We start from the raw sequence: 15,726 nt of genomic DNA, 5'->3' as shown, positions 1-15,726 counted from the left end.
TATAGGCTAATGGCAAAATGACAAGAATAGAACGAAAACTCGGACTTGCGTGAAAATGTAAATTAGTAGTGGTACAGCCACCGTTTGCTTTCCTTCGAAGTTACTGCTAGCCGAGCAGCGAAGTGTGCCCTCCAGATGCGAACCATGCACCATAAATTAGTCCATAGTCTTCCTGGTCTTTTCGTGGAATTGAAAAATGGCAGTAAAATTTAGTAAAATTACGGCAGTCTGAAAAAGCTAAAGGGAAGATTACTAGAATTAACCTGTTATTTTACCCGGATAAAAAGTGCGGATGGTGATTTCCAGTTTCCTTGTACTGTATCACCAATGTTAATTATGCAGAACTACCGCATACCTCACATAACTGTATCAAACGTTTTGAGTCAATTACAACGGGCTAACAAAGAAAATCCAGAAGAAAATATTCAGCAACCGAATTAATCCGTTTGAATGTTTTGGTAGCCTACGTAATATGCTGTCCCAGCACGAATGCTTAGCATTTTATAAAACGAATACTAAAGCAAGAAAAGAACAGAAGAGCACACATTATAATTCCAAGACGTTGACAGGCTATAACCAAAACTAGGCTACTGCGCCGCATAACATACAAGTTTGATTTGAAGTTATTATGAAAATAAATTGGTTTGCCGCTGCATATTTTCAAACATGGCGGGTAATAGCGGAAAATAAATACAACACAAATGCTGCGAGTACTCGACCAATCAGAAATGTTCAGCGCTGCAAGCTCCACCCAAAAGGTTCCTGTACTTTCGGAAAGTACTACCCCCCGAGCAGGAACGTTTTGGGGGGTAAAACAAAGCCCCCAGAACTAAATTTAGACCCTAGTTCCTGCGGTGGAAACGCACTGAGTTCCTCAAAAGGTTCCTAGTTCCGGGGTATAGTTCCTGCAGTGGAAACGCGGCTATAGTAACAAATGTTCATTCATTGTTAACCACGCCCCCGGTGTGAACCCCCCACGGTGTGATAGCTTCGAACTGCGCCAGCTCGGCGCCTAGATAATTGCTGTGTATCCCCTATAGAGCACCACCGACGACTAGCGGGCACCCTCGGTAATTCAAGGCCACTCCATTCACACCAGAGAAAAGTCTAATTGTATTAAGCATAATTAGCAAATACCATTCCAATATCCAACAGGTCTGAAAAACTCTAAGTGAGTGCAGGCTATTAGAATCTTTCAGTATCGTGTTTCTGAGTTCCATAACCTGCACAACTAAGAAATAATTATTCATCTTCCCGTAACCTGAACTGAAAGTAATCATGTTTGGTATGGTTATCTTTTAATATTCACAACAAAGGTCGGGGTACAAAGTATATTCACCTTTCTTGCATTGCTAAATAATTATCCAACTAGATCAACATTGAATAAATATTCACCGAAGTTATTGAAACCCATCCCCAATGGGAAAGGTGGATCTGATATGAAGGTTTGCCCTCCAAACAGCCAATGACAGCTCAGACCGCTCTCTCACCCGACCAGGTTTTTAAGTCATTTTTTTAATTAAAAAAAAAATGTCCACCGAGGCTGCGGCGCTTCTTTTTCCTTTTTCAAAATTGTCCTTTTTCCTCCGTACCCGAGCCGGGGCTCATGTTGATTTTTAGGACGCTACCCTAGCCTCGGTGTCCCCGTCGAATAACCCTGGATTGCTGTACCGTTGGACTTGCACCGAGTGTTCGCACCGCTTTGGAATCGTGTGTCTACGGCTTGAAGTAGGGGAGATCGGGGTTGGTTGGCACACTTTTCACTCTCTGTCATATTTCTCAGGCGTGCCGTATGTTAAAATAGTCTAACCAGTAACAACTGAAAGATTAAGATCTCAGCTAAAAAACAGATACATTTAATGTTCACAAATGATTCCTAAAATGATTTTATTCATGATTAAAGTCAAGTTGTGCACTTGTGCCAACCAGCCCCAACACGGGGGTTGGTTGGCACAAGCAATGGGGCTGGTTGGCACAAAGTTAAAATGCTATAGTTACAAAGAATGAAGTGACACATAGAAATAATTTGAGCATTTAATTCAAACCAGAACCATAAAACATAAGCTGAAAGGCTAGCTTTTTAACCTCCCTGGGTGATAGGCCATAATAAATGTCGGCTAACTTGGACAGATACACAACCAGCTCCCTTTCCAAATCTGGGAAAAATATTTGTCTATTCCTGATGGAACCAACAACTACACCTAGCTCCTTCTTGCCTTCAATCTCATCCTGGCTGATCTTGTGGCAGTATCTGGTTAGCGTGCGGAATGGCATATTGAACTCCTTCACTGTACTCCTGATACTTTTGCTTTGAGTCTTCACCTGTCTGACTGCCTCTAGCATAATGTGTGCTGGTGTCTTTCCTCTGTCTGTTTTTCTTTAAAATTTTCTGACAATTTTGACCCCTACAAGAAATTTTTAAATGTTTAAAAATGTTTCCAAATACAAAATTCATATTTAATACATAATAAGCTTATATTAATGAGCAATGAACCTACAATCCCGATAAAAATATAATGCATAATTTATAATAATATAACATACTACATATAATAGTATTATATAATATTCATTATGTTTAACATATGTAAAATGCACAAGTTAATACATTTGTAACCAAATGGCTATACTGAGGTTTGGTTGCCGCATGTTGCCAACCAACCCCAAAATCAGTGTGCCAACCAACCCCACCCACATTATGACACACCTCTGTAATAAAATGTTAGCCAGCTAGCATCACTCACCACAGGCTTTCAAATTTCATATCAAAATATAGCTGATTCCTATCTCTATCAACTGAAATTAGTACATTTTCTATATCTCTATTTAACACAGTTCTATAATGTATTTAGTGGGGGGACCATTTTTTTTTTGTTTTGACACTGCAAAATTAAAAAGTTGTCCTCATCTCAACAGTTAGTGACTATAAGAGATTGACCGGTGGCTGGACGATGGTAAGTAGCGGAGGAGACAGTGTTTTCCAAAACCAGAGATTTTTTATTTATTTTTCAGCAGGTGGATAGCCAGTGTCAAACTATATACAGTTTATGGTACATCAAAAAAAAAAAAAAAACCAAACAAAAAACTGTACAAAAAAGAAATTAAATGGGCATATGTTGCCAGGCTATGTTTTCCTCAGACCCTGCACACATAACTACCCGTACTGTCTTTACTGCACTGGTGACGACCAGTAACCTCAACTGTAAAAACCCAACTCCCCTGAGGAGCCTAATGCAAGCCCTTTAAAGCAGCAGCTCCTACCATTGCAGTAATAAGCAGCAATTTAAACAACAAACACTACCAATTGCTTATTTAAAATCAATAAGCAATCACAGTAATTACAGACAAGTAACAAACATAGGAATTCACCTTTCCATAATCTACAGGGTTCTGAACAGCATTAATATACGTTTTAGTACGCTGCTCACTAAATCACCCCTCCTACAATGGCACAGCCCAATAACACCCCCAGAAAATCCTCTACAAAAATACCACTTGGTGGCCGCGCCTGTTTTGCAGGAGAAACAACACGGAAGAACACTGAATGAATGTATGTTGAATATAGATTGTGATTTTCTTGTTTTGGCAGAATACTAAAAATAAACGCTAACAAATGTATTTGTAATACCAATGTTGTGTTTTTCTTCCAATGTTTTTAAATTTACGAATACCGCTAGGCCTTTCCCGGCACTCTAAATGTATATGGACACGCTGTTAATAGTGGGTACGGACAAACCGGAACATATGACACGTAACTGCTACAATTCAGCGTAAACTAAAAGATGTCAAAATACCAATGATTGCAGCACGAAAAGTGTTCCACGAAACGGCTTACTCCGTGACAGTGACCTTCAGATGTTTTTACAGAATGGATGTGTTCAGGTCAAGAAGGCAATCATTTTAATGTTAGATTTTTGTGGCAGCACCCTATAGTGGCCTGGAAATTAACTGTGTGCCAACCAACCCGTGTGCCAACCAACCCCGATCTCCCCTATTAACGAGCTTGTGTTGGGAGTCTGGTGTCTTCCCAAACTGCATTTTCCGGCTTAGAGTCCTATGTGCAGCTTTTTTTTGTGCTAAACACAACCTGATACAGTGCTATTTTACTGGGCATTGTAGGAGCCTGTAGTACCACCTGTAGGTAAGCAGGTACAGTACATGTACAGTAGATCCCAATGTTTACATTGGAAGCCTGGAAATAGGCATACATTTCAATGTGCTGAACAAAATCTGATACAATGCCATCTGAGCAATGTAGGAGCCTGTAGTGCCACCTATAGGTCAAAGATTAAACTCAATGCATACCCCCATTAAAAGTCTGTAAATTGATTTAATGATGTAACAAAGATGCATGCACATTTTGGTAACAGGACAATATTAGAAAGCAAGCCGAGTGACTGTGAAACAGCTAAACTTCCAAGGTCAGCCAGCACTGCTATAATGAAGGAGCAACATTTTGGGACATTAATGGTTTGGAGAAATGGCTCTCTCAATACACAACATGGTAAGAACTGATCGACCTTGTACAATGGTTTCAGAGTTAGGAGGGAAGAATTACAAGCCTACAATAAACTCATTCAGTGGATGAATGCATGCTGAATATTGGTTCGCAGAAAATTAATGCATTTAACAATAAACCACCTCTTAAGGCTGCCGTCTAGTTTGTACAAAGATGAAATTTTATTTATAAAAAAAATTGTGTTACAACAAAAAAGTCTAGGAGCACACACAAAGACCTGTGTGCTCCCCTGGAGGGGTAAAGCAAAATGGGAAATAGAAAAAAATGGGAACTTCAGAAAAGGCCCTTATATGAGAAAGGAATCACCTTTGGATCTCCTTACATGGGTCTCCCACTGGAGACCACAATTCCCTAAAAACAAGCAGACCAGCCCATACAGTTCTAGGCAACAAGCACCCCCACTTGGGGCAGAGGGACATTAACACTAGAGCCTGATCGATTTATCGGTTTGGCCGATATATCGGCCATTATTTGACTTTTTTGACGACATCGGGATCGGCAGTTATGCAGCCGGTGTGTCCCGAATTTTAAATAAGAATAATAAACAAAAAAACATTAATTATTTATCTGTACTTGTCTGTTCGAACGTTGTAATTGCTGTTTACTAGAATTATCCAGTAGAGGGAGCTCTAATACAAGTGTGAACTGCAGCAGCTGACGCCCTACTTGTGTAAATAAGACGCTTGTCACTCGTGCCTCATCCAATATTCTCCACTGCAAGACTTGTCTGCACAGATTCGATTGCCGTAATAAAGGTATGTATATTTAGTGAAAGTTCTTAATTAAATGGGTTTATACTACCACTATGTTTATCAATCCTCATTATCAAGCGAGCGAGCTAGTTAACATATTTGGTTCACTTTAGCAAGCTAGCTGGCTAGCAAGCCTTTATGAAGTGGCAGCGTGGGATCTACATTTCCAGGGGACATCGCTGTATTCTCAAATAAATAACCAGCCAAAATAAAATGGTGATTGAATGCATCACACATTTGTTTTTTTATCTCAGATAATGATATTAGCTACTATATGATGCTGTGTCAACAGCCAACCAAGCGGCCAAAACCAGACTTCGTTTTTGAAGCTCATTTCCTGGTGTTGTAGTTCCTGGTTGCTCACTAGCGCCACTATGGATGGCTCCAGTATAGGTGTTTTCATATCCGGTTTCCACGGTACAAATGCGATCAAAATACAAAGCCAATAATTTTTTCTCACAAGAACAAATAGTCATAATAGGTGTATTTTATTCGTCTTATGACTGTCCATTGGTCGACACACTGTAGATCAGTTATTAAAATACTTGGTAGATTTGATAATCACCGCTGACAGTGTTAATTTTTATTCGGTAAAAAGTGACTTGCGAACGATCGGTCAGCTAGCGTCACCCAGCAAGTAAACACCACAAACGGCGATGGAGTAGTAGCAGTTAATGGTTCATTAACGGACTGTGGCGAAAACCTACGACGATAACTTGCTTGGTTAACAGCAGGTCTACCAGACAGTTATATGAAAATTAGCCTAGTCAAATCACCAGTACATTACATTACATTACATTACAGGCATTTGGCAGACGCTCTTATCCAGAGCGACGTACAACAAAGTGTATAACCATAACCAGGAACAAGTATGACGAAACCCCTAGAGAGAAGTACCGGTCCAAGTACAGGAAACAACCGCATAGTTCAACTTGGACCCTGGTGGTTAAACTGATTAACACTAACAGCGAGAACGGCAGCAACGCAATCTATGGAAAAATAAAAATAAATAAAAATACAAGTAGTCGTTAAGACTGGCGCATCAACAAAGTCACCTATTAAACAGCTGCCTAGTTACAACCCTAAGTTTAGTCATTTACAGGGGGGGAAGGGAGGGATGGGGAGAGGTGCAGCCTGAAGAGGTGGGTCTTCAGTAGTCTCCAGTAGTCTACACATCTCTGATTGATTGACCATCAGTGCAGTCGATGTTCTTTCCCTGTAGTTCATATTGCTAATGCGTGAGCTAACCACGGATAGCTTACCTAGCTCACTGGCAAGCTGATATGCTAGCTAAGCATATTCGTTTTGCCGAGAAACATAAATTGAAGATAACTGAACATAATTGTATTATTAATGTCATACATATAACGTGATTACATGACACAGTACAGTCACGGATGGAAATTAAACTCCGTAAACATTTGATCATATATTTTAAAACATAACGGCAGACAGTCAGCTAGCCTGAAATCGTTCTGAAATCGTTCGTTCAGGTTGATGGGCTTTTCCGCACCGGGCTGTCAATCACATTGTAAAAATCACAAGACCGCTTAACTCTATGGTTTTGGCTCCAAATCGAGAACATGGCCGCGCCCGCCATTGAGCTTCAAAACGTGTTTTACAGACCCACGGAGAGGCAATGGGTGATGTCACAGTAGCTTTGTCCATATGTTTTACAGTCTCTGCAGCCAACGCGTTATTGCAAGCGAGTGTGTCATCTAGTCACGCGTCATTGTAGCAAGCTAACCAGACAGTAAAAACGCCGATAAAACACTTCTAACGTGGATCATTTTAAGCCATGTTATCTAGCTTTGTCGCGATAACATGAGAGAAGGATTGCTGTTGGAGAAGTGAATCAACCAACAGTTAGTGCAGGTAACCTGCACGAAAGTGCATTGTAGTTTTTTTCACCACCGAATTCTTATGGACAAGCCTCACCTTACGTATTTCATCCAGTCAATTTAGTTTCATCTAACGTTACACTTGATTCACTCATTAGCTCCGCTAAAAGTCTTACTCTTTGAGATCATGTAGTAGGAATAAAATAAGAAAATATAATTCATTTAACTTACTGAGAATAAATAATAAGAAATAATGAGGCTATGTCAACAGCTAATGTGTTATTGCAAGTGAGTGTGTGTCATCTAGTCACGCGTCAGAGCGCATTGTAGTTTTTTTCACCGCCAAATTCTTATGGACAGGGAAGCTCGCTAGATAAAGTCTTACTCTTTGAGATCATGTAGTAGGAATAAAATAAGAAAATATAATTCATTTACTGAGAATAGATACTAAGAAATAATAATAACAAATTAATAACAACAACAACAATAATAATATTCATAAAAATACATGTTTGAAACTGGAAAACTGATTTTTTAAAATTAATTTGTTTATAGATGGCTGGAAAAGAAAGGAGTAAAAGCAACCTGTCAAGTTATTTTTAATTCACACCACTTTAAGGTGGTGTTATTATATATATTTAATCGAATACCATCTTTTACATTTTTTTATCTATCAAAAAGTTATTTGTGTGTTTATTTTTATTTATTTGTTTGCTTATAAGTTAAATGTTCTCAAATATAGAAACTTTGATAAAATATAAGTTTTTCAAATTGATTTGAAAATGTTGCACTTTTTGACAAAATATCGGTCAAAACATCGGTAATCGGCGGGCTAGGACTCTCCAAAATCGGGATCGGGATCGGCATCGGACCCAAAAATCTGGCATCGGTCGGGCTCTGATTAACACCATTATTGTATGAAAACAATGAAGGAAAAAAAAACTTTGTATTTTTCTTGATGAACATTGTAATGTATTGAAACAATCAGACACAAACAGCGCATCAATCTACTCTTGAGGCTGATTACTGTAAGAGGTAATTAAATAATTATTCAATATAAAAGACACAATTAATTGAATGATTGATAGGTATGTGGCTTGAAATAGAGGTTCCATCAATCTCTTGGTGGTGGAGGATTGAAATATATGTGACATAAACTGAGGTTTTCTGCAGGCCCTCTTTATAATCATCAAGTTTTACAGCAACCTAATTCACTCTATATTTCAGCCCCATTAGCTGGCATTATCAGCTCTGCCTTTCTGCCACTGTAGGACATTTAGGTAATATATTTCATTTGTGAGTCTTGTGACCTTTCTGTTTCTTCACACCATTAGTTTCTAGAGTTTTGCATTGTACTCAGGTAGACATGGCACTTGCATGTTCTGTTACTCCATAAGACTGCCCAGGCAAGATCTGCCTAGTAAATAAACATCATCATAACAATGAAAATGCTAATGCAGATAATAGTAATATCACTGTTGCAACCAGCCACCTGAGACGTATAAGCTATTTACTTTGACTGAAAGGGAACCACACCTTAGGGTCTCAGTCCATTTGAGCTCCAAATCCAAGGCAGTCTTGTCCATTTTCAGCTTCTCCTCAGTTTTCACAGCAACGAGCCTGGCCTCATGCTCCTCTTTCTGGGTCTCCATCTGACTCTGTGGAGCAGTGACAGGGTCAGATTAGGACAGGGTCTTGGGAGGGCCATGAAACAAGGAAAGTGGAAACCATGCATAACAATTGGGGCTTGCAGCTTGACTGGCTTTTGCCTGAGGCTTGTATTTGTTTGTATGTAGGATGCATGTAGGTTGATGGTGATGGGTTATGATTAAAAAGTTGACTTACAGAAAATGTTATATAAGCAATTATATAAAATATATAGATCTTATGGTAACTTGACAAAAGTACTTCTGAGAGTGTACTTTTACATGTCTATAGCCTATATCTAAGTGCATGCTGTTTCACCCCATGCCATGTTCCTGTTGGAATGTAAGCTAGAGGAGATAGACTCCAGCTGTGGTATATATCAAGTGCTTTGCGGGATTAGAGGACCTCTAGACCTGCATGGTCAGCCTTGGTATGGACTCCCTGATCCTAACTGATGATTGGCTAAATAGAATCTTTGCATTTGGTGATTAAATGGATCTCATAGGCTGAAATGACAGTTCTTTGCATCTGAAAACTATATACACTCATATATTTGACTTTTTATTTTTGAAGAGTGTACTTGTACCTCTTCCCGACCAGTCATATTATTAAATTATATAAAGGAGCTCCTGACTCTGCCATTTGTTATCTTTATCTCCAACACCATCACTTTTGTTAAGAAATTCCTACAATGGAAACAGACCCAACTGGATATGAAATAATGATTGTATTGAAGATGACTCAAGATCTTGTTATCGTACCATATACGCATCCCCTTGTGCTGCTGGGGGTTCATAAAGTGAAAAATACATAAAATGAAAGGACAGACTGAGATCGTTTAATCAACAGCCCTAATCTGAAGTTAGATAACTTTTTTTATTTTTGCATGAATTTTTTCTTAACCACTACACCAGAGTTTCACATTGATTTTACAATTTAGCCTGTATTTAACTCTGAAGTTCTTGAGCATGTAGGTCAGTTTGGTTGTCATTCCTACCTGTAGTGCAGTCAAGAGGTTGCTGGTCTCCCTCAGTCGAGCCCTGGTGGCATCAAGCTCAGTCAGCAGCTTCTCTTGGGCTGCTTTCAGACTAGCAATGTGGCTCTGGGCTGAAGTGAAGGCCAGCTCACCCTGATGCACCTTCTCCTGCAGGTGTGTCATCTGAAAGTGAGGGGGAGTGGGGGAAATCTTCAGGTGAACACCCTAGGCAGCAAGCAGGATCTAATATTATGGTCCTACATCTAGGAGTGATGAAACTTCAATAAATAGCTTAAATATACTTCAGTAAACACTAAAATTGTATTGGCTATTCAAACAAACAAAAAAAAAAAACATTTACTAAAACTGAAGTAATATATAAAACCTGGTTTGGTCTAAATCAGTTGCAGATTTAAGGTGAAAACAAAAATAAATTTACCCCACCCCAAGGTGTACTCTTGTGTGCTCACACACTAAGGGTTGTCCCTTATAAGTAGTTTTCAAGTGGTAAAGGGCTTGACCCAGCCCTAATTAAGCTCTTATTTGAAGTCCACATCTCCACATACATTGGGGAAGGGTATTCATCTTAATTACAGGCACTTTGACATTTTTGACAAAAAACAGTTGCAACTTGGAGTCGACGCAAGAAATTAACAACTTTGATTTCAATTAATCAACAGAAGAGCATTAAATGTATTGAAAATAGTTATTAAACAACTATATCCACAATATTTTCAAACGCCCCTCTGTGTAGACCACTTCTGGCAGAAGTGCTGCTAAACTGTTATTATATGGCCAGTTCATAAATCCTGTTGCTAATACTTACAAAATATTGTGTTTTAGACAGTATCTCACCACTCAATTTTAATTTAAAATTGCACATATGACAAAATTCACATATTTAAATTTTTTTCATGGGTTGTAGACTGTTGTGGTAGTGTGAAATTGTGAGATTTGTGAATTTGTTTGTTAAGAGATTTTAGGTGTAGCTGAGATTTTTATTTCCAGACCTGTGTCAAAATACTGTTTCAGGTATTCCAATTACTTCCACTCAAACTAATACAAACAGAAATGGTAATTTGAAAAAACGGAATATTTGAATGCATTTGCAAATGTATTTTGGAAAGTATTTGAAATTACTTCAAATAGTATTTGAAATAGACTTTTTGGCCAACGGATTTTAAATGACTTCATGTATTTTTAAATAGTTTCTATACCCTTAATTTCTGGAATTTGAAACACAATCAACAAACTTCACTTGGCTCATTTTACTCATTTAATTGGATCTAATTCACAGTACACTTTCACAGGCACAGGACAAAAGTGGGCTGAAATGTGATATTTTTTCATCATTGAGGGAAACTTAGCATATTACACTTTAAGAACTTCAGTGTTTCAAAAAAGGCTATCAGAATGGCGTGAATACGCAGCCTTCAATGCTAAATATGCTCTAAAGCAGAGGATGCAGGAACATCCAAGTATTCAGATGCCAATTTGCTCAGTACAGTTATTACTGTGTCCCTTCCAGAATAACAGTGGATTGGTAGGATGATGGGAGATGTGGAGAGCTAAGGTACTCTTCCATTTCTGTAGTCATGGGAGAGACGTCTGCTTAAGATGTGATTTGCTGGTTCATGAAACCAAACAGTATGTATGTTGTATGTTTCTGCACAGCTGGGTCAGTGGGTGTGATGGCTCTGCTGTGATTAATTTTGGAGCAGCATCTTTGACCTCTGCTTTCAGAGTACTATTCTCTTTTTCACTGCACCATGCAACTGTGAAGTGTGAGTCAAGGACTGAGGCAATTTGGTAGAAGTTTTTCTGCCCATACATGGCCAGGTGCTTCACAGTTGCCTCCTTGAGAGCTTTGAAATGCTTTCCATTGTACCTGGTGAGCCAATGAATGAGGCTGTTGAGCCCTCTGATACATGGAATAATTTAGACGGCAGTGACAACAACCAAGCTTTGAACATAATCAGCAGTGTCTTAAGATATCCACAGCATCTGTGAGTAACAACTTTTCTGAGGTGGAAAGTTTTGTGTTGGGCAACTCATCCAACTTCTCATCAGCATTGAGAACAGAGTGAAGCATGTTTAGTTGAAAGTTCCACCTTATCAGGGTTGCAGGCTGAAGACAATTCTGCCCTTCAAAGAGATCCTGAGCAAAAGATGATTTATGGTAGTGAGAATTTTTTTTGAGGCTTTAGATGATGGCTTTGTTAAGATGATCGGTTGATTTAAGGCAATTTTTGATGACAAGCTGCAGAGTGAGGGCAAAGCACCTTTCATGCTGGGTAAAGTAAGCTTTGTCCGGAGAAGTTGAACTGACAGGCTACGGATCTTCCTCTTGATCATCTTGATCATAAGTGATGTTTTCTTCAGGGGAAGAATCATCTTCAAAGTGAGCAAAGGCAGTCACCATGATGCTGGTATTGACAGTTACAACAGTATTGATTTTTTAAGTACATGGTTTCCTCATATACACTTGCAATTTTTTCTCCTGTAGGGCAACTACTGGAACATTTGTAGCATAACACATTCCAGTAGAAAGTGCCCCGTTATTCCCAGGAAGGATTTTATTTGACTGGACCAGAGATCATACATGACACAGTTGAAGGACGCAGACTCAAGAAGAGACATTAGGTTCTCTTCCATATTTTTTCTTTGGTTGATTAGTATGTTGCCTGACTTGGTTCTTTGAATTGGCATAGTAGCTTGGATCCAAACATTCACAGAACCTCTTGAAAATAGAACTTTCCAAGGGACTTAAAGGTGTCATGTTCAGCAATGACACTAGCCAGGACACTAGTACTCTTCATGTGGCAGGGATGTGTAGAGCTGTATTTCCTTATAGACCGCTTCAAGCTGTTTTAACCCCTGAAGTGGCACCAGCTTATATTTGGACCACAGTGAGTTTATTTGCATTCATTCCACAATTTTACAGTGAAATTTTCAATCTGTCTGGTCACATGATACACCATTTGAAAGTATTAAAACTCATGGTTCTATCTCTATAAACTATTTTACCATGCCAATGTTTTAGAAACAACAGTTGCTTATTTTGTGGGATGGCAGAACATGCTTGGGGGGTCCATCACCTTCTTTGCATTTTGGAACTCCACAGATGACACAAATCACGATAAAGTTGATATGCTTCTCACGGCAAGAATCCATAGTCATTTTAGCTCCAAAAACCTACTAACTCGGAGAAACCTTGATAGAATGTCCAGTGTTTACTTCCGAGGAATTATCACTGCTGTCTGTTTGACCGTGGCATACACACCTAAAGTACTGTGTACAAAATAACATTATCTCTGGTTTGCATATTCTTTGAAACAAAACGAGCCCACATATAAGCTTCTCTGACAAGTACTGGCCAAGTTGTCCCTAAATATAGCCAATGGGACCTGCAATGATGCAACATGGACAGGATAACTTCTGTCCAGTACACTGCCAGCCAGTGGCAAGCCATTATAATGGCAACTCAGAAGCATTTTAGATAATGGCCTCAATGTTCTCAATACTAATTCTGGTCAGCAGCCGCCACTGATTCGTTGGTATAGGATATCATCACTTTGAAGTCTTGTGAAGTACATCTTGTGAAGTAACGTTCAACAGAAATAGTTGGAAAATTATGTGCCCAAAATTTTCTTTTCCTTCCCTACCCAGGATTGGTGATGTGGATTTTTAAGGCTTTGCCTGGGCTTGAAATGAGCTTGTATTGATTTCATTACATTACATTACATTACAGGCATTTGGCAGACGCTCTTATCCAGAGCGACGTACAACAAAGTGTATAACCATAACCAGGAACAAGTATGACGAAACCCCTAGAGAGAAGTACCGGTCCAAGTGCAGGGAACAACCACATAGTTCAACTTGGACCCTGGAGGTTAAACTGATTAACACTAACAACGAGAACGGCAACAACGCAGTCTATGGAAAAAATACAAGCAGTAGTTAAGACAGTTAATGCACCTAAGTCACCTACGAAACAGCTGTCTAGTTACAACCCTACGCTTACAGGGGGGTAGGGAGGGATGGGGAGAGGTGCAGCCTGAAGAGGTGAGTCTTCAGTCGTCGTTTGAAATGGGTCAGTGTCTCAGCTGTTCTGACCTCCACAGGGAGGTCATTCCACCATCGTGGGGCCAGAACAGACAGGAGACGTGTTCTGGAAGTGCAGGTGCGAAGAGGGGGAGGTGCTAGGCGTCCTGATGTAGGGTTTGAATATCTTGTGGAGGTATGCTGGGGCTGATCCCTTGACTGCCTGGTATGCTAGGACCAATGTTTTAAATTTGATGCGAGCTATAACAGGCAGCCAGTGGAGGGTAGTCAGCAGGGGAGTGACGTGGGAGTGTCTGGGGAGGTTGAAGACCAGACGAGCCGCAGCATTCTGAATGAAATGCCTCATTAAACACCTCCGACTTTGCTGCTATGCAAATATTGATATGCCTCAGCATTCTTCAGGTTATTAATCATCTCCCCATTGCTAGCACTGATCTGGACAAAGTAGCCGAAAATGCTCCCATATATAATTCTCAGTCACTCTCTAAGATCATCCTCTGTCGATTGCAGAGAGGTGAGGGATAAGAATGTCACCGTGCTTTAAATGAGTTTCGTTATGCTCCCAACCATGATTACACATCTTTGTTTTGTATAGCGAGCTAGCAAGTCAATTGGCTCTGTTAATGGAAGTTCAACCAATAATTTGTGTGAAGCATCAAGGGCGTTAAGAATATTATGGACAGAAATAATATCGTAATTAGGCCTACCTCTTGATCATCCAACAAAATCACCCTTCATTTGTATTTGTTGTCTTTGCCTTGTTTCATAGCTTCATTTCATAGCAAGAATGTTCAGAAATGCTCATAATCAAGCACCATTGCTATTACTGGAACTGGGACCATGTTTAAATGAAAATACATGGGTGAAGTCATTATATAATGTGTCCCATTACAGCACATTGCTAAACAGATGTGCACTCAAGCCCCAGTGCATCTGGAAAAAATACCCAGAAATTCAAAATTGAAAGTGTGTAAGTACATATATGCACTTTAGTTGTTGAGGACTCAAGGGTAGACATTTGGATGCAGGGTATCAGACTTTGTGGCTGACCAGGAACAGGATTGGTCACCGTAGGTCTACGTGGATTTATTGCAATTATTAGTGGGGTTTGTTTTACCTCCTGATTTGTTGTGTTGAGCTTACTGCTAAGCTCCTGGCCCAGGGTTTCCAGTTGTTCTCGGAGACAAGTCTTCTGCTCCTCCAATGAGAATCGTTCTTTATCAAACTGCTGCTCCTTCTCCTGTTCAGGAACACATTGGTAGCAAATTCATAAACCATTAGTTCTTTGATAATATACACATAATACACAAACTGGATTATTACAAGCTATAGTTTCACATTAGTTAATCATTTGTAAAGATGTGAATAATTGCCACTTCACAATAGGATGCACAAACTGGATTAGCTAATGATAAAGTAACATTAGTTTATGCTTAACCAGCTATGGTTTTATAATTCAGGTACTATAGGGTACACACACTGGATTAACTATAAGATAACTATAAGATAAATTATCAGTAAAAATAGCAAATTCATAAACCATTAGTTCTTTGATAATATACAGATAATACACAAACTGGATTATTACATGCTATAGTTTCACATTAGTTTATTATTGGTAAATATGTGAATTGGTGCCACTTTACAATAGGTTACACAAATTTGATTAACTAATAACTAAGTAACATTAGTTAATGCTTACCAAGCTCTGGTTTTACAATTCAGGTACTCTGTTATGAAAATATATAATAATCATGTGACTAATACATAAGTTAATGTATTTGTTAACTACTAACTAATGAAAAGTTAATCTGGTACTTTATTATTGTATTATTATTGTATTTTATGTCATTTTAACAGCTACACTGCCTTCGGAAAGTATTCAGACCCCTTCACGTTTTCCACATTTTGTTACATAACAGCCTT

General features: G+C 39.1%; 1 protein-coding gene across 6 annotated transcripts in view; it reads right to left on the bottom strand.

Moving 5' to 3' along the window:
• LOC118229507 (protein FAM184A-like) overlaps window positions 1-15,726 on the bottom strand; it is a 142,389-nt gene that overhangs the window by 66,614 nt on the left and 60,049 nt on the right. For all 6 annotated transcript variants that reach the window (XM_035421500.1, XM_035421539.1, XM_035421518.1 and 3 more), the window contains exons 6-8: window positions 14,918-15,040; window positions 9,757-9,918; window positions 8,649-8,770 (exon numbers count right to left, since the gene is read on the bottom strand). In XM_035421500.1, coding sequence (XP_035277391.1) covers window positions 8,649-8,770; window positions 9,757-9,918; window positions 14,918-15,040 — 407 coding nt within the window. The remainder of the gene's footprint in view (window positions 1-8,648; window positions 8,771-9,756; window positions 9,919-14,917; window positions 15,041-15,726) is intronic.

Source organism: Anguilla anguilla, chromosome 1 (assembly GCF_013347855.1).
Source record: "Anguilla anguilla isolate fAngAng1 chromosome 1, fAngAng1.pri, whole genome shotgun sequence".
Classification (NCBI taxonomy): Eukaryota; Metazoa; Chordata; class Actinopteri; order Anguilliformes; family Anguillidae; genus Anguilla; species Anguilla anguilla.
The sequence above is the reverse complement of the archived record's forward strand: the minus strand, read 5'-3'. Positions and strand labels throughout refer to the sequence as shown.